The sequence below is a fragment of the Aethalodelphis obliquidens genome, unplaced genomic scaffold (assembly GCF_003676395.1).
Source record: "Aethalodelphis obliquidens isolate GAN/ISIS:26980383/991018 unplaced genomic scaffold, ASM367639v1 scaffold90, whole genome shotgun sequence".
Taxonomy (NCBI): Eukaryota; Metazoa; Chordata; class Mammalia; order Artiodactyla; family Delphinidae; genus Aethalodelphis; species Aethalodelphis obliquidens.
In genome coordinates, this window is record NW_020838034.1 from 2,969,976 (window position 1) to 2,993,640 (window position 23,665).

At 56.0% G+C, this 23,665-nt stretch overlaps 1 protein-coding gene across 1 annotated transcript; it reads right to left on the reverse strand.

Annotated features, from left to right (window-relative positions):
* Positions 1-6,883: 6,883 nt before the first annotated feature.
* INSRR (insulin receptor related receptor) lies at positions 6,884-23,292 on the reverse strand. Its single transcript, XM_027095265.1, has 22 exons — positions 22,975-23,292; positions 18,877-19,428; positions 16,996-17,299; positions 16,752-16,894; positions 16,394-16,538; positions 15,324-15,538; positions 14,916-15,042; positions 13,272-13,510; positions 12,891-13,058; positions 12,603-12,798; positions 12,371-12,412; positions 12,073-12,293; positions 11,698-11,834; positions 11,451-11,613; positions 11,098-11,203; positions 10,352-10,404; positions 9,939-10,168; positions 9,353-9,463; positions 9,062-9,221; positions 8,652-8,781; positions 8,385-8,519; positions 6,884-8,125 (listed from the first exon to the last, which is right to left on the reverse strand). Exons 1-22 carry the CDS (start codon positions 23,057-23,059, stop codon positions 7,882-7,884), a joined length of 3,906 nt encoding a protein of 1,301 aa, XP_026951066.1. The 5' UTR covers positions 23,060-23,292; the 3' UTR covers positions 6,884-7,881.
* Between the last annotated feature and the right edge of the window lie 373 nt (positions 23,293-23,665).

A 23,665-nucleotide genomic window follows, 5' to 3' on the forward strand; every position in this document is an offset into this window, starting at 1 on the left:
CAACAGGATAGAGTGGAAAAATCGTGGACTTTCAATCCCAGTTTTGCCATATATTAGTTGCAGGACTTTGGGCAAGTTATTTCACTTCCTGAAGGCACGGTTCCCTCATCTGTACAATGTCAGTGATATAATGAAGCTCACCAGATTATTCTTTTTTTTTTTTTTTTGCGGTACGTGGGCCTCTCACTGTTGTGGCCTCTCCCGTTGCGGAGCACAGGCTCCGGACGCACAGGCTCAGCGGCCATGGCTCACGGGCCCAGCCGCTCCGCTGCATGTGGGATCTTCCCGGACCAGGGCACGAACCTGTGTCCCCTGCATCGGCAGGTGGACTCTCAACCACTGCACCACCAGAGAAGCCCCAGATTATTCTTTAAAAAAAAAAAATTTATTTAGGCTGTGCCAGGTCTTAGTTGTGGCATTCGGACGTCTTCGTTGCGGCATTCGGACATCTCCGTTGCGACATGCAGACTCTTAGTTGTGGCATGCATGCGGGATCTAGCTCCCGGACCAGGGATTGAACCCAGCCCCCTGCACTGGGAGCGAGGAGTCTTACTCACTGGACCACCAGGGAAGTCCCCACTTTATTCTTTATGTTCGAGTGTATGTCAAGTGTAGATATGTAGAAGGTGCTCAGTACATTTTAGGTCTAATAATCATAATAAATAATGACCCTCATGGGTGCTGGTCACTTACCTATTGTCTCTCAGCTCTAACCCCTCCCTTCTATACTCTGCTCTGTGAGGCTGGGGCTGACTCTGCAAACCATATTTTGCAGAGAGTATTTTGCCAGTGGGCTCTTATTAAGTTCTGCCAACAGGGAGGTTGCCTACAGGGAGAGAGGGGAGGACTTGCTTCTTCCGGTTGCTTCCTTTCAACGTTGCTCCAGCACCAGCTGGGCAGCACTACCTCCTCCAAGATCTGGATCCCACCTCTGGGGTATCCCTTCCCTGAGGTTCTATACTCTGACAACCTCAACCTTACCTGCTTGTTCTCCCAGCCTAGGGGTGGGAGCTTCCTCTTGTGGTTTTCTCTGTGGTACTTAGTGTTCCCTCTTTGCTTTTCAGCCCTCCCACACCAGTAAAGCCAACCCCTTCTATTCAATACTCTCTGTGGAAATACCTAGCGTGGTTTCTATTTTCCTAAGGGGGGTCCTGACACTAACATCATGGCTATATAAGGCAGCAGGTACTCAGTGCCCTGTGATGGTGCAGAGTTCAGAAACAGCCTCAGAGACCAAAGATGGGGCAGGGGGTGGGGCAGATGTGGAGGCAATTCCCATTGAGCACAGGTCATGTGATGGGCAGCATGGTGCAAGCTGGTGGATAGGGAAGAGCCTAGACTGATTAGAACATGAGGTTTGTTTTAGAGTGGGGCAGATCATGATGCTGGAAAGGCAAGTTGCAGCTAGAAGTGGAAGGCTTACATGCCAGGGAAGATGCAATTTAGAGATAAAGGAGGGACTGAAGGACAGAGAGGACAAATCAGTTTACTCTCAGCCCTTGAGGCTGGGTTCGTGGTAGAAGGGGCTGGACCTCCAGGAACTGGCTATGGGACCGTAGGCAAGTCATCTGGCCTCTCAGATCACTGATGCCATCCTCTCTAAGTGGATTTGCCATACACTTTGGAAACAGCTCTTTGTCAGCATAAGGAATTATCGATATTAGGTACTATTCTAAGTAGCTCTGGGGGAGGGGCTCATAGGAGGGAGGAGGGTGTTTTCAGGCTGGGAAAGAGACAAGGTGGGAGCCCAGTGGGGAAGAATGTTGGGGGTGGCCTCCAAGGGTGTGGTGGTCCACACTCAGATTGGGAGGCAGAGGGTGGGGGAAGGGATAAAAAAGGAAGCCACGTTTGAGTGTTGGCGTGGTACGTGGGTAAGGCTGAGGAATGAGCAGGGGTGGGAACCTAGGTTGCCACAGGCCCTGGAAGCCACTATAGGTGGAGGCTGATCCTGCAGGGCTGGTTGGGGAAGGTGGTCCCAAGGACACTGCAAGCAGAGGGCTGTGGGCCTCCCTGTGGGTGGTCTCAGAGTTGCTGGGGAATCTCTGTCTGCTTTTCTCTACCTCCCTCCTGTTTTATATCTTCCCAGCCAGAAACATCGTGGGGTTACAAAAATATGCTGCCAATTCTAAATTCACGCAAATCAACTTTGGCCCAGCCTAGAGCACAGAGGAAAAAAATGTTCATGGAGGATATGTATTTGTCAGACCCCAAGGTAACCCACCAGGCAGAGAGAGGGCAGAGCCAGAGCCCCGGCCGACTCTGACCTCACCCTTTCTGAGCCCAGAACCTCGACCAACTGGGAGGAAGTCTCATTCCTTTCAAAGCAAACTGCTTGTTTTTCACAACATAAATAATGTATGTTCTTTAAAAACATAAAGAGAAAATACAGATAAGCAAAAAGAAGATATAAATCCTCCACAACCCCATCTCCCAGATGTATATTTACACTTTCAGATAACTTCTCTGGGTTTGTACATGTAAATGCAAAAAATGGCATTTATATTATTTGCAACCTGCTCTTTTCACTCTGCAGGTCATCATGGCCATCTTTCCATGGCACTAAATGTACTTCTGCAGCATCTTTTTAAATGATATCACAATTAGATAACAACAACTATAATTTGTGTAGTGCTCTATAGCTTACCAAGCACTTGGTGTCCATTATCTTATTTCAGCCCTTGGCCTTCTCTCATGGAGGTCTCTCCCTTAGGTAATTCTGCTGCCAAAAGAGGCCGCGCCTGCCTCCTTTGCCGCCTGCCCCCCGACCCCCGACCCTCGACCCTGTTCCCCGGAAGTCTTAAACAATTTTTTTTTTTGCGGTACACGAGCCTCTCACTGCTGTGGCCTTTCCCGTCGCGGAGCACAGGCTCCGGACGCGCAGGCTCGGCGGCCGTAGCTCACGGGCCCAGCCGCTCCGCAGCATGTGGGATCCTCCCGGACCGGGGCACGAACCCGTGTCCCCTGCATCGGCAGGCGGACTCTCAACCACTGCGCCACCAGGAAGGCCCCCCGGAAGTCTTTATATAGCTCCACCTCCATTCTTCTTGCTTCAGCAGCAGTTTCTACTCCAATTGCCGTTTGGAGAGATGCATGCTGGCTAGACCCCTCTCCTTCATCTCTACTTCTTCCTGCCTGACCCAGCTGTCAACCTCTGTCCTTTTGTCCACATGCTCTCCTTTCTCTGCCTCCTAGAGAGGAAGGGGCCTCTGTCTCATTTGCTTAAAAATCCTTCTGCATAGTCTCAGAATGTTGTCCCAACTGCCACCCTAGCCATCCTTCCCCTCTCTCCCCCTGCACCTCTGCCCACTTCCCCTCTCCTGTCCAATTCTGCTTGAGGACCAGCTTGACACAACCTGAGAGGGTGGGAACCTGCGTGACCCTCTGCTCCCTCAGGATGTGACCCCTCTTCATCTCCAGATACAATCAAGCACAGAGTTTCCCTGTTGTTGCTCATGAGTGGGGATGGGTGGGGGCCAGACCCACAGAGAGCCAAGGGGCAGGCTGGGGTGTCCTCAGAGCCTCCAGTGCATGTGTGAAGAGGGGTTCTGAACTCCTGTCTCCCTGCCTCTCTGGGTCTCCTCTCCCACACCCCCTTCCTCTGCCTGTTTCTCCCTCCTCACTACCTCCCCAGCATCCCCATCCTTTCCTGTCTTCCCTCTGCCTGACATCGGACAATGTCCCTGGTGCTTGAGAGCTGCAGCCACTGGGGCCGGAGAGAGAGACAGGAGGGAATATCTTGTGCCCCTCCTTCTTTGTCCTAGGATTTCAGTTGACATCTTTACCCTGGGAGTGCCTCCCTCTGCCCACCCCCACCCTGACCGGCGGCCCCATCTCTCCTATCTCCCCTCTGTGGTGGAAGGGAAGATGGGAAGAGGAGCTCCTGGCCTGCTCAGTCCAAGATGCCAAACTCTTCAGATGTTCTGCCTTCCCAGGGACCAGATGAGGAAGCTGGGCTGGAGTATCTACTCAGCCAGCTACCATCCTGGGCAGGGGGCTACCTCTCCTGGCTTTGGAGAAGGGCAAGTGCCCCTGAGTTTGGGTAATCCAGATATTCGGGCCCAGGGGGCACTCCACCCCTCACCACACCCACCCTGAACGCCTGCCCCATGGCCCTTAGGCCTCCTTTCCACAGCGAGGACATCAAAACTCTTAGCTGTGTGGCCCCTTTGAGACCCTTCCTTCAGCCAGGCATCAGGGGTATCTGAGCACTTGATCTCAAGCTCCTGATTACGTGCCCAGGGGCTCACCAAATGCCCTCCCTTCTGGCTCCAACCCAACCCCAACAGGCTGGATTCCTGAGTTGGCACATTCAGTGTCACTTCCCTCACTCTCTCCAGGGACAGATAGTGTCACCCTAGTGTCCACTCACTAGTCGTGCCTTTAGATGAGCGACCCAGAGGAGCTCCTGTTCATGGAAAGCAGCCGGAAGAAGCCCCAGGTGTTCAGGCCCTCTGACTCCTGGGCAAAGGTCAGGAGAGGGTAGGAGGGGCCAGCACACTGCCCATCGGCCTCACAGGGATGAGAGGACCCCCAAACTCTCCTTTGTGCCCCTGGGGGCGGGCACTGGTGGCCTGAGGAGTTGGGCATTGAAGCCTCTTGCTGGAAGGAGGAAGACCCTTGCTGTGGGGTAATGGCTGTGACTAACATCTCCCTTGTCCTTCACCTCAGCTAAGGTTGGAGAAGATGACAAACAACTCCTGGACCAGGGGAGGGGCTTCCACAGCATTGTTGACACTAGGCCAAGGGGAAGGTCCAAGTTTCTACTCCAGGTTTGCCCCCTGCCTGGGCATCTAAGACCTGGTGCCCTGCCATCCAAGCTCCCTGGGACTCGGAGGGAGTATGAGGCTGTGGGGCTGACCCAGGAGCAGCACGCTGACCTCTCCTGTCTTCGTACCTGGCTCTTCCTCCTACGTGATGATAGCCAGGAACCACCCTGGCTGCAGCCTTCTGTTCTGTACCCAGAGCCTAGAGGAAGAGGAACTGTGAACACCCCTATTTGTCCTGCCTCAACCAAGGCCTGGTCCAGTGGCACAGCTCACCTGACCCCGGACCACTTGACCTCGAAGCCTCCTGCCCCAGGCCTTTGGGCCTCTCACTATGGAGGACTCCAATCTCTTCCCCACAAAGATGCATCAGTTGCTCCTGAGCTGGGAGGGGGTGGGACATGAGACCTGGAGCCTCCAGCATCCCTTTGCCCAGGTGGGGGACTTGACGAGAAGGCACAAGAACAATTCCAAGGGGGTAGATGGTAAACATGTAATTCTTTTATGCTAATCTGTCTCCACACCATTTCCTACTCTTCCTAGCCAGCTGCAGGTTATTTTTTTCTGGACTTCTGTCTGAATCGGGGTGGTGGTGGGGGAGGAGGAAATCAAGAAAGTTGTTTCTGGACTATTTTAGGCACTGCCCTCATCCTTCTGCCTCTGTGGTAGGTGTCCATCACTCTCCTTCCCCGGGCCAACCTATTGTCTGTATTTAGCTGTCTCTGAGAGAGGACACTTCTTCCCTCCACAAAGCTTCTCTGTATAGTTGGGAAGTCCCTTCTGAAGTCTAACCACCATCTTTCTTGCTACCTTATTACATCAACTTTTTTTTCTTTAATTTTATTGGAGTATAATTGATTTACAATGTACATCCACTTTTTTTCTAGGACATAGATGGCAGTAGAGTTTGTCTTCCAGCATCCCTACATCTTTCTCCAAAACGTTCTTTTGGGCCAGCCACCACCGGCTCATCTTTGGAGGTGAAGCACAGGCAGTGTTTTTCTGAAGCCCTCTTTTCTTCAACTCCCAATCCCTTCTTTAAGACCGTCCACATCCACGTGCCCAGCGCTTCCTGAGCACGCAATGTCCCATCCTGTGGAGGTTAGGGGACATGGGTGGTGGGGAGAGGACTTGACCCCAGTGCTGCCCTCTGGGCCTGTGCAAGTGCAGGTGTGACTGTCTGCTGTGCGAGTGTGTGGGTCTCAGATCGAGGGCTTATGTGTGGAGTCTCTCCTCCCTTGTAGTCGCTGGTGGCCTGACACCAGCAACTCAGGGAGGGAGGAGAGAACAACCTTCCCCACTTTTTTCCCTAAGCTGTGGTTCCTCCAGCAACCATTAGGGGTCACTGTTGCCTTAGCCAGCAATGACAGGCAGGGACAGGGAAGGGCAGGGGCGCGTGCGGTGGGACACGTGGTCCTTGCTGCCCACCTGGACCCTAACAGGATAGTGTCTGAGTTGTGGTTAGCATAGAGACGGCCTCGCACAGACTCATGCACACTCCGCTCATGCCTTAAGGAGCTGTGGTTTTCAGGACAGGTGCTGGAGTGAGCAAGCACGCTTAGAAGTATAAACCTCCGCAGAACCCCAGTGTGTGGCAGCATGGGAGCTCTGGCCCCGAGGACCTGGATGCAGGAAACGCTGATACAGGATGCGAAAAAGCCTTGAGCCAGGCCCAGCCCCTTCTGCTACCACCCCCTTCACCAAGGTTTTAGGTCGTTCATCTGTAGCTCCTCCCCTTCGAATGCCCTGATGGCACTGGCATAAGAGCCTGGAAACAGACTCCCATGTGCTCCTTTAACCTGCCTCCGGGGCATCTCTGCTCCTGGGATGGAATAACAGTAGGGAGCCAGACACAGACTCTGCTCTGACGTGTGTCCCCTGCCTTGCCTGGGGGGCATCCAGCACGGACTGGTGATGTCATCAGTACCCCTCCCCCACCCCAAGTTCTGCCCACTTCAAGTCTGTCCTGTGATACCCCAGGAAATGTCTGCCCAGTGGAAATACGGAGGGATGAGGTGTAGGGGACGGGTTGGTGAGGCTGGGAGGCCGGATACGAAGGTTCCCCTGCCGGGCTCAACCACTTCTGGCCACCTGAGCCGCAGATAATAGCAGGATGGTCCTGCTTCACTGCCATGGCAACCCTGGCTGCTCAGTCCTCATGGAGGTGGTGTTTGACAGCAGTGTATTTATCCTATATCACTGCCTCAGGGTCACCACCTCAAGTCCCCAAGGAGGGAGGGAGGAAGTTCATCCAGTGTTAACACCATATAGATGGAGAGATAATGGGCTGCCCAGGACGAGGGTATAAACAGACCTCGGCCTTTATTGTGCCTTCTCCAGTCTTCCCATGAGAGGCAGGGGTGGGGGGCAGAAGTGAGGGCAGGGAGGAAGCAAGGCTATTAAAGCCTTAATAATCCAAGGGTAGGAGGGGGATTGAGGGGGAAAGGACTGGGAGAAGGGTGAATCTGCCCCAAGGGAACACCCTGGAGAAGAGGAAGGGGGAGCACCAAGCTTGGGGTCTTTGGGTATGGCAAAGGAGAGGAAGGGGGGTGAGGGCAGGCCTCCAGGCCAGGCTAGGAACCCACTTGCCCGGATCCCTGGGTTCTCCTCACAACCCCTGCGGAACGGGGCAGAGGGGAGGAGGTGAGAGGAGCAGTCACGTGGATGCCCAAACCCAGCCTCCCAAACACAGACAGAGGGGGTTCCAGCCCCGATTCTGGTTGCTCATCTGGTTTCAAACGCACTGATGGCCCCAGATCCCCACAGGAGCTCCAAAGCCGAGGGTGGGGCTCCCCAGACGCTGCCTCTGGGGCGGGCAGGCCTCTCTTCCTAGTCTGAGTAGGCTCTCTCACTCAGAGGGCAGGATGTCTTGTCCTTGGTCTAACCTCCACTTCTGTTGTGGCCTTGATTACTTCCTCATGGAGGATCGGATTCCTGAGAAAATCTGTCCTGCCATGACTCTGCTCTGCTCTCCCCGTCACCCCCGATCTGTCCTGCTCCTGCTCTCTGTGCCCCCCTCGGCCACCCCCTGCCCTGTCTCAGCATCTCACAGCTGCAAAGGTCAGGTCCCTTCCTCTCTGCCCATGGGAGGCCAACCAGCCAGGGAATGGGGTGCCCCTCAGTGCCCTGGACCCCCATTTTGGGGGCTGAAGTCTGAGGAAGCCCCTTTAGGGGTTGGCGGGGAGTCGGGCTCTGCATCTGTGGGCAGCAGCGAGGCCCGGGCCCCCCGGCACTCTGGGCTGTAATAGAAGGAAAGGAGGCGGAATGAGGGCCGCAGCTCTTCCTGTATGCTGTCCAGGATGTGGGTAAAAGTTGGGCGCAGGCGCGGGTTCTGCTGCCAGCAGCGGTGCATCAGCTCCTGCCTGGTGGAGGTGGGGGGCAGTGTCAGAGGGGTGCACACGTCCTGCCTCCTGCACTGAGAGGGTCAATCGGTGTGATTGTAGGGGGGGTCATGGGGGATTATGTCTGAGAGGGTCACAGGGGAGTAAATGGGGGTTGTAGTGGGGATGTTGAGTTGGAGGGCTCAGAGCTGGGGATCAGTGCAAGTAAAAGCATCAGAGGAGGTGGGCCAGACTCACGGGGGTGGGACAGGTATAGGCAGGGCAGACTGGGGTGACTCACAGCTGAACGGGACAGCTCTCCAGCTCCTCTAGGACCCCGCCATCCATGACGAACTTGAGCACCTGCTCATTGGATAGGCCCTGGTAGGGTTGTTCAGCCAGGGTCACAATCTCCCAGAGCACCACGCCAAATGACCTGGAGGACGCGGAGGAGGGCCTGAGCCCAGCACCCTTAATGCAGCTCAGCGCACCCTAAGGAGTGCACCCAGGCCTCTCCCAAGGCCCTGCCTCCACACCCCCTGAGCCCTCTGCTCCAGCCAGGCCCCACCAGACATCCGAGTGGGTGGTGAAGATTCCATCTTTGAGGGACTCAGGGGCCATCCAGCGCACAGGCAGCAGCCCCTTCCCGCCCTTGCGGTAATAGTCTGTCTCATACACATCTCGAGTCATCCCGAAGTCTGGAAAGTGAAGGTAGACGGGGTGTGGGGCAGCAGAGCCATTCACCAGCTCCTGCCCCAGGAATACCTCTCCCAACCCTCTCCGCCTCCAAGAATCCTGGAATGTGAGGGTTCAGAGATCATCCCATCCAAATCCTGCTGCCCTCGGACGAGGACACTGAGATCCAGGGTGGGGGGCTATCAGGGACAGAGCTGTGGGACAGGCCTGGGTCTCCTCAAGTCTCACTTAGGGGGAGTCACTCTACCCAGGCTGCCCCCACCTGCCTGGCCCCCTCTGTACCCCCGATCTTGACGGTGAAGTCCTGGGACACCATGCAGTTGCGGGCCGCCAGGTCTCGGTGCACAAACTTGTTGGCAGCGAGGTAGGCCATGCCATCCGCGATCTCGCCAGCCATCTGGATCATATCTCCCAGTGCCGGCCGAGGGAGCCCAGGGTTGTTCTAGAGCCAAGAGAGGGGGCTAGTGAAGTAGGAACTTGAGGCTGGACTCCTGCCCCATGATTACCCCTACCACTGTGCCCAAGTCCTCTCTAACTCCCCAGCCCCTCACCCAGGATCTTCCTGGTCCCTACCTCTGCCTCAGGCCGCAAAGATCGAAGATGGCTCTTGAGGTCCCCTCGCGTCATTAACTCCATGATGACCAGAGTTGGCTGGCCCTGAGACACCACACCCAGGAGACGTACCTGGGATGGATAAAGAGCCTGGTTGCAGGTCTACCCAGCTCCCTTGATCTCCCTGGCCAAAACCTTGTTCTGCTCTCACAGCTGACCCAGACACCAACCCTCCTAACCCCAACCATGACCATAACCCTAATCTTGACCTAACAATGACCCTGACGCTAACCCATGACCTTAATCGATCTATCATCCTAATCTTCATGATTGAACCAACTCTGTCCATGATCCTAATAATGATGTGAACACTCAGTATTGACTTCCACCAGGACTGATTTCAGCCCTAGCCGTGATCCTACCATGGCCCTATGATGACCCTGTTTCGACTCTAACCCCAGCCATGAGCTTTACCCCAATTAGGATCCTAACCACAGGCCCAACCCTGAACTTGATGGTGCCCTGAAATCATCTCTGATCTTTGCCCTCTTACCACGTGAACTTCACCCTAATTTTGACCCTGACAATGCCCTTGACCCTCCCTTACCACATGGTGACACTTGAATGCCTTCATGACAGAGGCTTCCTTGAGGAACTCAATGCGTTCTCGTGGGCTGGCCAGCTCATTCACCGTCTTCAGGGCCACGGGCGTGAGCTCCTCTCCAACCTCAAGTCCTTGTGCCAGCCCCTCGTATACCATCCCAAAAGAGCCCTGGCCCAGTTCCCGGATTATGGAGATCTGCTCCCGAGGCACCTCCCACTCATCAGGGATGTACACTGAGAGGAAGTGGGAGTCACCAGGCGAGGGTACTGCTCTCTGCCACACCTCCACCCACTTCTCTTCTCTTCTGAAGGGCTCGGGTCCCAAGGCTGCCTTCTCCAAGATGGTCTGGAAGTCTGCCTCTTCTCCCCTCCTGTCTCCCTTTCCCACACCACCCGTCCAGCCACCCCCAGACCTACTATGAGAGGCACTGAAGTACTCCGGATTCACAGAGGTATACAGCGTGCTGTTTCTGCAATGGGAGGTGAGAGGGTCAGGCTGGAAGGGTCCTCGGGAAGGAAGAAGCAATGTCAGAGGACAAGGAAGAGGGACATTACAAGGAGGAAGGAAGTTACTGATCATAACCCCTAGCTCTGATCAGGGTGACCCCTGGGGAACACCAAGCACTTTCCAAGCTAGTCTTGGTCCTAGTCCTGGGATCTGGGATCTGACAGGCTGGGAAAAGGGAGGACAGAGTAGAGAAGCTGCTGTGTGCTCAGCTAGTCCTCAGAACCCAGCTAATCAAAGTCCTGCCCTCAGTTCCCTCTCATATCCAGCCCTAGGGGGATCTGACCTCAAGAATCCCAGGATCCCAGGACACATCCTGAGGTCTCCTGCTTCTCCCCCTGCTATGATAGGACCAGTTTCATTAGTTCTCAGGCTAAGAGTATGGTGACCAACAGACCCAGTATGCCCAGACTGAGGGGTTTCCCAGGATTTGGGACTTTCACTACCAAAATCAGGAAAGTCCCAGGCAAACGTGGACAAGTTGGTCCCCCTAACTGAAAGGTGTGTCTCTTTCCTCCATGCCGCCCCCAGGGGAAGAGTTACTGCTTCTAAGGAATTCCTTTCTGCTGTCTCATCTGCTACCCTCTGATTGCACTGACCTTACGATGAGGGCTCAGGGAAGAAGGGGGTTGGGAACCAATATGGGACTCGTCATCACCTCTTCTTGCTGTAGAAGAAACCGAGGGCAGCAAGAATGCTGAGCAGCATGAGGCCCACGGGGGTGACAGTGAGAAGGACGTGCAGCCCCCCGGAGTCTTCCTCCTCTGGTGGCCAGAAGGTGGCAGAGGTTTGGGTCAAAGATGGAGAAGTCAGAAAAAAAGCAAAAAACAATAATAATAAAAAAAGGTGGAGAAGTCAGAGGGTAGAGGACACTTCTCTTTCCACAGTGGGTGGTGAGGATGGGGGAGGGCGGGGGTGGAGGGGCCTGTGGTTTCCACAGTGGGAGATGTGGCCGGGGACCCAGGTGGGGGCCGTTTGGGAGTACAGGTCTGGGACAGCGGCTCTGCACACCTGGGCCAGGGATGTAAAAAGCGACACCGTCTGTCCAGGAGCCATTGCCAGCCAGTGAGGTTGCCCGAACTCTGGCCGAGTAGTTTCCAGGAGGCAGCAGGGCCAGGTGGACGCCCCCAAACTTGGCATATCGCAGGCGGGACACACACAGCACTGTGGCCTCCTGAGGGCAACACAGAAGAGCTGGCTGGGAAGAGGATGGAGGCACAAACTGGGGCTAGGTTAGGGTGTCTCCTGGGGTACCTACCTCTCCCAAGCGGCGGTACTTGATTTCGTACTTGAGAATGAGTCCGTTGGGGTCTGGTGGCTCGAGCCAGCGTAGGAGAACACTGCTCTTACTGGCTGCCTCCCAGGCCACCTTCCCTGGGATGCCATCAGCCTCTCCTGCGGGAGAGGGCATCAGGCAGCCCGGCCACAAGTATTTCCTCTCACCTTCATGTTCAAACCCAAGGGCGCTAAACTGGGAGGTTTGAGGGAACGCTGGGATTATGGGGACTGGAAAGGTTGAGCAAACTGCGGCCCTGAGGTTGGCGGGAGGTCAAACTGGCTGGTTGGAGCACTAATTGGTTAGGGTCCTTGGGGTCGGTGTGTGGGCGGGGTAGAGCTGGGGGGGGTCACCTACTGTGGGGCATGGTACGTGCAAAGACGAAGGTGGCAGCGCTGCAGCCCACAGTGTGCGCCGCGTGGTTGCAGGCATGGATGTCGATCCGGTACTCTGTGAAGTGGCGCAGGCCCTTCAGCACCGCTCGCTCCCTGGGCACTTTGTCCTCCTGGATCTCGAAATCCGAGCTGTTCCCCCCAAGTCGGAGAGCCCCGGCTGCCCGGCGGTGCCTCCCTGAGTCCCTAGGGAGGGCGCGAGTCAGAGCCAGGCCCCGGTCCCGGGAGCCACGCCTCTCGGCCCCTGCTCCGCCCCCGCTCACCTTTGAGGGCTCTTATTGATGGACGTCACCTTCCAAGGGGATCTGGGGAGACCGGGGGATCGGGGGGGTGGGCCCTGTCAGGCCCGCCTGGAAGGCGCCCCAGTGCCCTCTGCAACGGCGGACCGCCTCCCAACCCCACCCACAACCCAGGCCCCGCCCCTCCCCCCGCCCCGCCCCGTAGACCCCGCTTATCAGCACCCTGGCCTCCCGGCTCTCTCGTGCCGAGACGCACTTGGGGATGGTGATGGCGTTGTGTAGAAAGTTTTCAAACTTCTTCTGGAAGGAGGCCTCCTGTGCCTCCAGCGGTGGCAGGACCTGCCCAGGAGGTGGGTGCTGGCAAGGGCAGCAGCCAGGCTCCCTGTCGGCCTCGAGCTCCCCGTCTTCGCGGTCGAAGCGGGGCTCGTTGTTGCTGGTGGGCAGCCGCAAGCCTGGTGCGGCGGCGGCGAAGGAAAGAGTTAGACTGGCAGCGCCCGCGGCCCGACACCCCAACCCCTCCGGTCCGCGCCTCCTCCTTGCGCACCGCGGTGGCAGTAGTCATTGAGGTAGAGGTCGCTGTCCTCTGCCAGGCGTTGCCACAGCACCAGGTAGTAGGTGATGTTTCCGTTGCGCTGGGTCGGTGGCTTCCAGCGCACCAGCAGGTGGGAGGAGGAATTGGACGTGGAGATGACGTCCTGGGGCACTGTGGGTGCTGGGGGTGTGAGTAGGGTACAACTGAGGGGCTGCAGATCCCCCTTTCAAATCCTGTCTGGTTATGGGCCCTTCTCTCTGAGGTCCAGCCTCCCAGCCTCTATAGGCCCGGTGTTCAGTGACCCAGCTTCTCTATTTCTGGTGCTTGGGTTCCCCCATTCTCACTAGGACCCAGGCATTTAGCTCCCAACCCCCTTCAAAGGCTTCAGCCTACCTGCAGGTAAGGTTCGGAGGTAGATGATGGGGCTTTGGGCTCCTTGGTGGGGGCTGTCCTCTTCAGTGGTCAGCGTGATGGCCCGCACAAACACTGCGTACTGTGTCCAGGGCTTCAGCGGGGCTAGGGTCACACCTGGCTCCTGGGTGCGGCTTAGGGGCAGTTCCACGTCCAGTAGGTTCCAGCTCTGGGCCCCACATGCATCTGGACCTACATGCTCTGTGGCATTCTGGAATGGGCTGAACACCCCATCCCTAGAGATGAGGGGCAGCTCAGCCCCAACCCCAGTTTCTAGCATCCCCCTCCTCTCTGAATCACTCCAAGACTGTCATTGTCATGCTTCTTCCAGTATGAGGGCATTCAGAAGCAGGTGTGGGTCTGCCCTTTGGGGCAGGTGCCTTGTGGACATGACACACTCACTGAGTGGGTCTGCTCAGAGCTGGAATTGAGCCAGGATCCCCAGTATATCTCTAAGGGAGCACAGCCATAGCCACACTGCAAGGCAGATGCTAGGGGAGTTTCCTGAAAGACCTCGAAGATTCTTTGCCCTTTGAGTCCAAAGGCAATGGTGTATAGTCCTGCAGAATGTGAGCTGTACAACCGGTGGGTAGGGGTGGGAGGCCGGGGCTTTACATTGCAGTCCATGTTAGCATTCCTTAACGTGCGGTCCATGGCCCAGAAGATTCAGCATTACCTGAATGCTGAAGCTTGTTAGAAATGCAGGTTTATGGGCCCTGCCCAGGACTAATGGAATCAGAATCTGTGGGAACGGGGCCCAGGAATCTGTATTTAACAAACTCTCCAGCTCCTTGTGCTAGAGTCCTTCATCTTCCACTGAGGCCTAGGAGAGCCTTGGCCCTGTGAGCAGGCCTCCCACCGTTAGTTTTTCTCCCTTCCTCCTAGGCCAGGCCCTGTGCTAGTGGGCAACTAAGATCTCTCTATTTTAATTCACAGGAAATGATTCCAAACCAGGTGGCTCCCATCTTCTATCTACCACAGAGGGTTAGTACTCCTCACTCCTGCTCTCCCAGCTTGCCTTCCCAAATCCATCTCTCTCCTCTAAAGAGTTCTATTTTTGATCCCTAGCCATGCTTTTGGAGAAGTTCTTCCTGTGGTCTAACCACTATCCATCCTGCTATGGTCAGTACATTCTCTCCAAAGAAAAGAGCAGCTGGTCCTTGGTTGTCCCTGCTCCCTCCCTTCCTCAGGCTTTAATGAAATGCTGGCAAGGATATGCATAAAACTGACCAAATTAGTGGGTACTTCCCAAACCGCTGCTGGGGCAGGAGCATGTGGTCGGTACAAAACATTAGCCTAGTGAAGTGAAGTTTAATTATCCAGGCCTTCCCAGCAGGGCGCCTCTTGGGCTTTCAGAAATCCTGATTGTCCTCTCCTCATCACTGGTTAAGGTGAAACTGAGGCACGAAGGGATGAAGAAGGTGAGAGGAGAGAGCCAGACGTGGGCCCTACGAAGGAGAACGACTCTGGGGTCCTGGCTTGCTGGCTCTCCACAGCCCCCCGGCGCTCTGCCCTCACCTGCCTGCGGTCGTGAACAAATTGACGTGGTGGGGCTCTGACCCCGGCCCGCTCTGGCCCCGCCCCCGCTCTAGCCCCACCCACTCTGGCCCCGCCCCCGCCACTCACGACTCCTTGTAGTACACGATGAAGCTGAGTAGGTCGCGAGCCTCCAGCGGCTCGAAGCGCTCCCAGCGCAGCAAGATACGGTCGGCCTCCGTCACGTTGGACACGAAGCGCAGGGTGCGTGTCTGGCCTGTTCAGGGTGAAGGGCGAACACTTGCTCTTGACCGTGTTGAGAGCACCTGCTTGAGCCGCCTACTCCCAACCTCCACCCTGACGCCGCAGCATCCCACCCCCAACGTGGCCTCTGAAGAGAAATGATCACATTGTCCCCTTCAAGCGTCCCCTTCCACCCGGGAGCATGTCTGGTGTATTTCAGTGTGTGTGAAAGTCAACGTGTGCGTGCGTCTGGGTGTTCCTTGGGGTCACATCTCTCACTGCCAGGGTGCCAGGGGTTGGGGTATTGGGCCTCACAGGCAGCTCGGTCTCCGTTGGTGCGGGGATTGATCTCTGCCTTGTTTTGCCGTCCCTTCGTGCCAGTCACCTCCTCCAAGCGGTAGATGTGTTCCAAGCAGAGGCGTGGGTTGAAGGCGAAGTATATCTTGCCCACGGGAATGGTGAGCCCCGCAGCCACCCAGGAGCCCAGCTGCTGCAGGTTCTGGTTGTCCAGCACGTACAGAGTGTAGTTCCTGGGGGAGGCCAGGGAACCTTGCTCTGCACGGCCAGTGGGGGCAAGGGGTGAGGAAGGGGGTGTCTTATGGGTTCTTCCTGAAGGGGCTGCACTGGGGGCACAGGGAAGGAGCGGCACACAGCAGCCCACCCACACCAGTACACACGGGGCATTCGTACACACCCACTCGGTGCCACTGACCAGAAATGTGAGGTCCGGCAAGTCACCCACACTCTGTGTTTTCCTCATCAGTGAAATGGGGTCAACTGTTTTTCTGCCTCCCTCCTTCCCTCATCTCACATTAATTGAGCACCTGCTACGTGCCAGGCTCTGTCCTGGCTTTGGGGACACAGGGAGGAGTGGGACTCAGCCTGGGGCTATGCCTCTCCAGCTGGAGTGGGGGCACCCCTGGGGGTACATGAGAAACCACTTGGCTGGATGGTAATTTAAAACATTATTTTGAAAAATCCTGGCTACATTAAGGGTAGGCCTCGACTGGTAAAGGTAGGAATGGGTTTCAAACACAGGCAGTCTTGCTCTGCAGCTAAGAGGATCAGATGATAACAATTATAGCCAATACATATAGAGTTATATGTAACTATAATTTTATGTAGTAATATATACTTTGTTTCAGGCTCTGTTTTAAGTGCTTTATACATAACAACTTAAGTAATATTCACAACAGCCCTAAGAAATAAGTAGAGTTATATTAACCCCATTTCACAGATGAGAAAGTTGAGGACCAGAGAAGTTAAGTAACCTACCCAGAGTCACACAGCTAGTAAGTAGCAGAGCTGGTTCCCATACTCTTCACCACAGTTTTGGGAGTGTTGGGGAGGAGATGAGACAGAGGGAACTATTTCTGACCCCTTACCCATCCACCATGGTGTCCCCCCGGATTAGTTTGAGGTTCTTGAAAAAGCCTAGGGACACGAGGGCAAAGGAGTGCTTGATTTTGAGGAAGCCAGTGATGGTCTCTACCAGTCCCAGGCTGCGCTGCAGCTCCAGCTCCAGGTTATCTGGGAATGGGGAAGACAGGGCTGGAGCAGGGGCAAGGAAAGTGATGGTTCCATTGGGAGGGGGGAGCTGAATGGGGGCCAAGGGAAGGGGGCCCTCAGGGCTGGGACCCAGGATAGTGGAAAGCGGTGTTTTCGCTGGATCATTGTAAGGGGTGTGGCCTGGAGGAAGGGTGTGGCCAGGAGGAGAGGTATGGTCCTGAGGAAGGCACTAACAGCCTTGACGAAGATTGAGGATGAGGCTCCCTTCCACGTGGGTGCAGCCCACCAGATCCTGTGCTGCCTGGACAGAGTCGATGGTCTTGGTGCCCACTTTGCACTCTTTGGGGCATAGCCCCTCGCATTTGTGGCAGAATATGCTAGTAGGGGCAAGCAGAGGATGTGGCATGAGCCTTGGACCAGTGTGGGCCTCCTCACTGCTCCAAGGGTGGCCCCCCCGCCCCGCCCACCTGACACTCACCTGCTATCATTACGGGTGAAGCCTGGAGGGCACTGGGCCAGGCAACTACCCTGGTGGATGCCAAAGGTGGAGGCGCGGCCAGGCACAGAGCGCAGGCTGGCACAGTGCTCGGCCGTGACGCAGCGCCAGGACTCATGCTGGTAGGTGCCTGGAGGGCACGCCCTGTGGCAGGCACCCTGGAAGTAGAGGTGGCGGCAGGCGATGCAGGCATGGGGGTCTTCTGGCCGGCTGCAGCCTCCCAGGCATTCAGTGTGGCAGCACTCACCCCTAACTGTGCAGGCCAGCCCACGGGGACAGGGGCACACTGTGGGCAGAGTGCTGCATTAGACCTTACCACGCCTCCTTGGTCCTAGCTCCACCCCCTGCTCCTGGGCTAACACTCTTAGTCTGCACCCAAATCCCTCCAGCTCAGATGACACTGGTTGCCGACTCTGTTTTCCGCAGACGGGGGCTCTTGAAGATAGGGACCGTGGCCCCTCTCCGTGACTCCTCACCTCCCACAGTGCCTAGCCAGGGGTGTCAGAGCTCAGGACCAAGCAGCGACCTTGTCTATCAGGGCTGCTGCTCCCCAGCCTGCTGTCCTGTCTAGGCCTAGTGCCCAGATCATTGCCAGGCATGGGGCCAAGGTGAACAAGTCAGCTTCTCCTGAGGAGTGAGGTCCAGGGCAAGGTGGGTCTGGGAGTGTGTAGAAGGAGGGGCCGTCCCTGGTCATTTGACCCATGCCCCTGCCCATACTTCCTCCCTCTTCAGCGCTCTGCCCTGGGTGGGAGGTGGTCCCAAGCAGATGTGGATGGGTTTGGGGCCGGGTGCCAACGGCCTGGCTACTCTGCACAGTGGCAGCTGGATGTCTGTGGGAGCGATGCGTGTGGCAAGGGTCAGCCAGGGCGTGTTGACACTATACAGAGAGAGGACGTGCAGAGCTGTGTTTACAGCCAACAGGGAGATATTGGGGAGGTGGGGCCCAGTGGATACAGCAGGGATCTGGTTACTCTTCTGCCCTCACGCTGAGGCATTGGGGTGAGGGGAGCTGACCTCCAGGAGCTGCGTGGAAAGAGCCCCAGCTTGGGGACCCCAGATCTGCTTCCAGTCTCTGAAGGTCTTCTTTCCCTCCCCTATAACTTTCACTTCCTCCTCCAACCATCCCCTCCTTATTCCACTCCTCCTTTTCTCCACTCTTTCCTTCTGTTTCCCCTCCGTGCACCTTACCTCCTAAAGAAGATCCCACGTCACATTATTTGTCCTCACCTGCCCTGTCATTCATCTGTCACCTCCTCCTTTCTCCTTCCACCCAGCTCCTAACCTTCCCATTTCAATACTGCCAGCCTGTGCTGAGGCCATTTTTATCAGAAGCATAGAACTGCAAACATGGCCCAGGCACTGCTCTAATGTTTTACAGAATAGCTCATTCTTCATCACAATGCTCTGATCGTTTTACAGATGAGGAAACTGAGGCACAGATTAGCTAAATAAACATAGCTGGTAAGTAGTAGAGCTGAGATTCAAACACAGGCCAGTCGGCTTTGCTCTTGTCCACTGCCCCATACTGCTTCTCGTGCAGCTGACTTGTATCCATTCATGCCACCCTTCCCCTCCTCACCATGTCCAACTTATACCTATCTTTTACTGTCTCTCCATAACTACCTGATGCTGTCTTGTGCCCACCCCTTGACTGCCTTATGCTACATCAGTTGTTTAACTTTTCTGAGCCTCAGTTTCCTCATCTGCAAAACTGGAAGAGTAACAGCACCTCCCTCATGGGATGAGTGAGGATTAAAATAAATAGTGTTGGCAAAGTACTTACCCATACCATCTTATGGCCAGCCAGCCCCATTTGACCCTGCCCCCTCTGTGCCCCCAGTCATGTTCTGTGCCAGTGCCCACCTCTCTGGCAGTGGCTGGAGGTCCAGCACCTGTAGTCGGTGTGCCCGCTGAAGGTGGTCCTGGCACAGGGCTCGCCAGTGGCGCCCAGCACGCCAGGGCACACGTCGGCACACTCCTCGCCCAGCTTGTTGCCCACGATATGGTTGGCGCCAGGTGAAGGCTGCAGCAGGCCCCAGTCAATGGTGGAGAGGTGGCAGAGCTCCTGGTTCTTCTCCACGCGCACGGCCCCACTCAGCACGGCCCCCAGCGCTGGCAGCCCCACGTCCCGCAGGTGCGGCATCTCGAAGATGACCAGCGCGTAGCCCAGGAAGAGGCGGGCACCGCGGATGACCGCTAGGTTGGGGAAGAGGTCACGCAGGCTCTCCAGGCCATAGACACGGAAGAGCAGCAGGTAGTCGGTGACCTGAGTGAGGCGTGGGAAGCTGAGGCCACGGAAGTCCTCGCCGGTGGCCGTGAACATGAGCAGGATCTGCAGGTGGCCCTCCACCACGCTGCAGTTTTCCAGTCGACGCAGCTCTGCCACCTCTGAGCGGATGTCCAGGCTGGGGCACACTGTGGGTACAAGTGCAGGTAGCCCTCAGTACCGTTCGGGCCAAGCACCCCATGTGTGACCTCCTCCCCGGGCCTCAGAGGCCTCATTGGCAGCTTGGAGGATCCCCACCAGATGAGCCAACATGGGCAAAAGTGAGCTTCTGAACTTCCCTCCCAAACTCACGTCCCCTTCTCAGTTGATTGCAACTTCATTCTTGCAGTCAGACTCCAAAACTAAAGCCTCCATGATTCCTTTCCTTGTCTAACCCCTACACTCTGTGGGCTCTACCTTTAAAATGTATCCAGGGCCACCTGCACTGCCTTCACCATCATCTTCTCCTGGCTTTACAGCAATAGCTTCCTAAATAGTCTCCTCACCTCCACCCTGTCCCCTCTCTCGTCTATCCTCCACTCTATAGCCTCCACTGCTCAAAACTCCCCAATGGCTTTCATCTCGCTGATGAAAAGCCAAAGTCCTTACCGCAGCCTACAGGGCCTCTGCAACTCTCCAACTTCACCCGCTTTCTCTCTCTTCTTCAGACACACTGGCCATGTTGATGTTCCTCAAACAAGCTAGCCAAGCTTCTGCCTTGGGGTCTTTGCACTTTCTTTTCCCTCTGGCTAGAACACTCTTCCCTCTCAATGGCTCCCTCACCTCTTTTAAGTCTTTGCTCAGATGTCACCTTCTCAATGAGGACTTCTCTGACCATCCTATTTAATAGGGCAACACTCCCTACTCCCCTTCCTACTTTTTTTTGTAATAAATAAATAAATTTATTTATTTATTTTTGGCTGTGTTGGGTCTTTGCTGCTGCGTGGGCTTTCTCTAGTTGTGGTGAGCGGGGGCTTCTCTTCTGGCGGTGCGTGGGCTTCTCATTGTGGTGGCTTCTCTTGTTGTGGAGCACGGGCTCTAGGCACGCGGACTTCAGGAGTTGTGTCACGTGGGCTCAATAGTTGTGGCTCGCGGGCTCTAGAGCGCAGGCTCAGTAGTTGTGGCACACGGGCTTAGTTGCTCTGTGCCATGTGGGATCCTCCCGGACTAGGGCTCGAACCCGTGTCCCCTGCATTGGCAGGCAGATTCTTAACCACTGCACCACCAGGGAAGTCCCACTCCCCTTCCTACTTAATTTTTCTCCAAATGCTTAACGCTGGCTAATATACAATTTACTTATTTATTTTGTTTATTGTAAGCTCCAGAAGGGCGGGGATCATTGTGTAATTCATTGCTGTATCCTTGGTGCCTGGTATAGTGCCTGGCATGAAACTGGTGCTCAATAAATATTTGATGAAGGAATGAATGAATGAAATCTGTGACTGGGCAGCAGTAGTCTGAGCTTCAGACACTCCACTTCTCTCCCAGGCCTGAGAAAGCTAGATGCCTGGTCCCTGCAACTGTTTACTCTCGAAGGGACATTCCGTGGCTCCCATTGCCAAAAGTTCAAGTTTAAATTCCTCAGCCTGACATTCCAGGGTGTCGGTAAACTGGGCCCCGCTAATGCCTCCAGCCTCAGAAGAGTTCCTTGGCCTGCCAACACCCTCAGTTCTTGGCCTGAAAGCCTCAGGTCAAGCCCCCACCTTCCCTGGCCCTCTGAGTTAATCCCTTCAGGCTCAGCTGCACTTAGTCCAGCACCCACACCAGAACACCTGGGGTATTGCCCCAACATTGCTTTCTGTCTGTCTGTCACCCCCTTCAAGGAGGGAGGCTGCTGAGGGTGGGACCCTTGTTAGTCAGCATCCCCACATGGTGCCCAGTTCAGGGCAGGAACCACTGGGCACTCAGGGGTTGTGGGTTGAATCGATGGACATCTGGATCCCAAGTCCAATCCTCCCTGGGGGACCTGGGTGTGTCTGGCTTCTCTGGATCGCAGGGCCTCAGCCCCCCTTTTCTTTCTTTCCCCAAGGCACGTAGGACCATTCTCCTAATGGGCTGGATACCTGGTCCCTGCACTCACTTCTCCCAAGGATACCTTCCATGGTCCCCACTCGGGAAGATTCAGGTCGGAATCCTTCAGCTTGCCATTCAAGTCCTGCTAACCTCTCCAGCCTCCACTCCCTCCCTTCCTACCCAGCCCTCAAGCAACAAGGCACCCATCATACATACCCAGGCCCATCCCCTGATGGTGAAAAGGGGGTGGCCAGGCTAGGCTGGCTCCCTGGGGCTTACTTCACACCTTCTCCCTGTTGTCATTAGTGGTCCCTGTGCTTGGCTCTACCCAGCAACTGTGTGTGTGTGTGTGTCTGAGCACATGCAGGTACACATGCACACACACAGACAGGGAGAATGAGAAAACACTTCTAGTCCCTCCAGGCAAAGGCCAATCAGGCTCTGCAGGCAGATGGGGGGTTCTCTCAGGAGCCCACATGCCACTTCCCATCATGCCCCGGCCTCTCTAGGGCTCCCCTGATGGGAGTCATTTGGAAAAACAAATCTAAGACCTTCACAGGTTAACCCCTGCCTGCCTCCCTTCAGGACATGGCGGTGTGCAGAGCTGCACTGGGAACAGGACATCTGGGTCCCCTGACCAAACACCGCCCTCCCCCGCCCCCCTGCCCCCAGGGCCGTGCTCCTGTCCTGACAACTGTGCTCCTGGCTGGCATTTGCTATGCCCTGTCCTGGCACAGCAGTGGAGGAGGGGAGGGGTGGAGGAGGGGAGGGGTACAGGGGTGGGGCTATGCCTTGCAGGCAGTGCCTCTGTGACTAGCACTCTTCAGGGGACCCCCTGCCCCAACCCACTCACATCACTCCTCTGTCTCTGCAGGAAGGGGAGACTCTGCTCTGCCCCTGGAAGTCCCAGTCTGAGGGCATCACGGGACCCCTCAGGCAGGCACAGAGAACTGGATTCCTGAGTTTCCTCAGTCTGGAAGGGAATGGTGGGTGTGGGGGAAGGGACATCTCTTCATCCTTCCGCCTTTGAATCTTCCACCCTCAGCACTTTTTCCTCTCCCTGCCAGCTCCCAGCACCCTCATGAGGGCCACTTCATCTACATGGTCCCAACCCCCAAAACCCTACACATGGCAAATGTTTAGCCTGGGGACTAATTAAAAGAAGCTCCCTACCCCAGCGGATGGACCCTCATAGTGGGGGACATGGGACAGAACCTGGAGGCAGGAGCTCAGGACCCCAGCCTAGCTTGATCTCTCAATTCTCTGAGCTTCAGTTTCCTGTCTGCACAATGGGTTCAGTTACTTAATGGTGCCTAGTTTTCAGCTCCCCTTCCCATCCTGGCCCCTTTCCCATCCAGTGGCTCTAGAAAAGACCTCTAAGACTCATCCCCTCATTTTGACTCTCATTCAGGCTTTACCGGGATCACTGTTTCATAAGCAGGAATGGAGGACATCTATTCATCCCTGTTTCAGGGTCCTTCTCATTTCCCAGGGAACTGAGAGGAAAATGCCCGCCTCTGGGAAACTAAATGCTCTTCCTGGTGGGAAGTCCTTCTGAGACCTAACCCCAGTCTTCATGTCGAAGTAAGTAAATAGATGTGTTCTGGCTGGAAGCTCAGTGTTTGGCCTCCCAGTCTGCGGAAAGGGAGATGGGGCTCCAGGAGACAGTGCTGGGGACTCACCCTCGCGAGTGTCCAGGCTAAATCCCAAGGAGAGGAGGATCGCAAGCAGGCAGGCCACCCATGGCCGCAGACTGGGCACTGCCATTGTCTTAGTCCTGCCTTGTGCCCAGTCCTGGCTCTTCTCCAGATGGCTCCGGGGAGGAGAAGGACCTGACAGGCCCGAAGGGACACAGAGATGCAAGCTTCAGAGGGAAGGGGAAGGGAAGGGGCAGAGCGACAAAGAATCCCACACAGAGATGGCAGGAGACAGAAAAAAAGTCATGAGAGCCACAGACGGTGACAGGCCGCTGGAGCCAGAGACTCAGCGTGAAAACAGAGACAGAGAGATGAGGACAGAGATGCAGACAGCAACGGGAAGAGACTCAGAGAGGCTTCCAGGGAAAGAAAGTCACACAGGGTGCAGAGCAAAAGGCAGCGCAAGAGGCCGGTCAACCCCGAGGGCGGAGCAGAAGCCCGGGGCGGGGGGTGGTCCCGGGGAGCGCGGGACTCGCCGGGGACAGTCTCCCCGGATCCCTCCAGGCGCGCTCGGCTCCCCAGCGCCAGCTGGCCGCGCTGCCGCGGTATCTCCCTGGGTGGCACGCAGGGGCCGCGCCCAGCTCCCGCCTCCCCGCCCCAGACCGAACGGATTGGTTTGCCGGGACCTCTCGGTTCTCTCCGCCCCTCCCGCCAAGCCAAAATATTTAGCCTGACA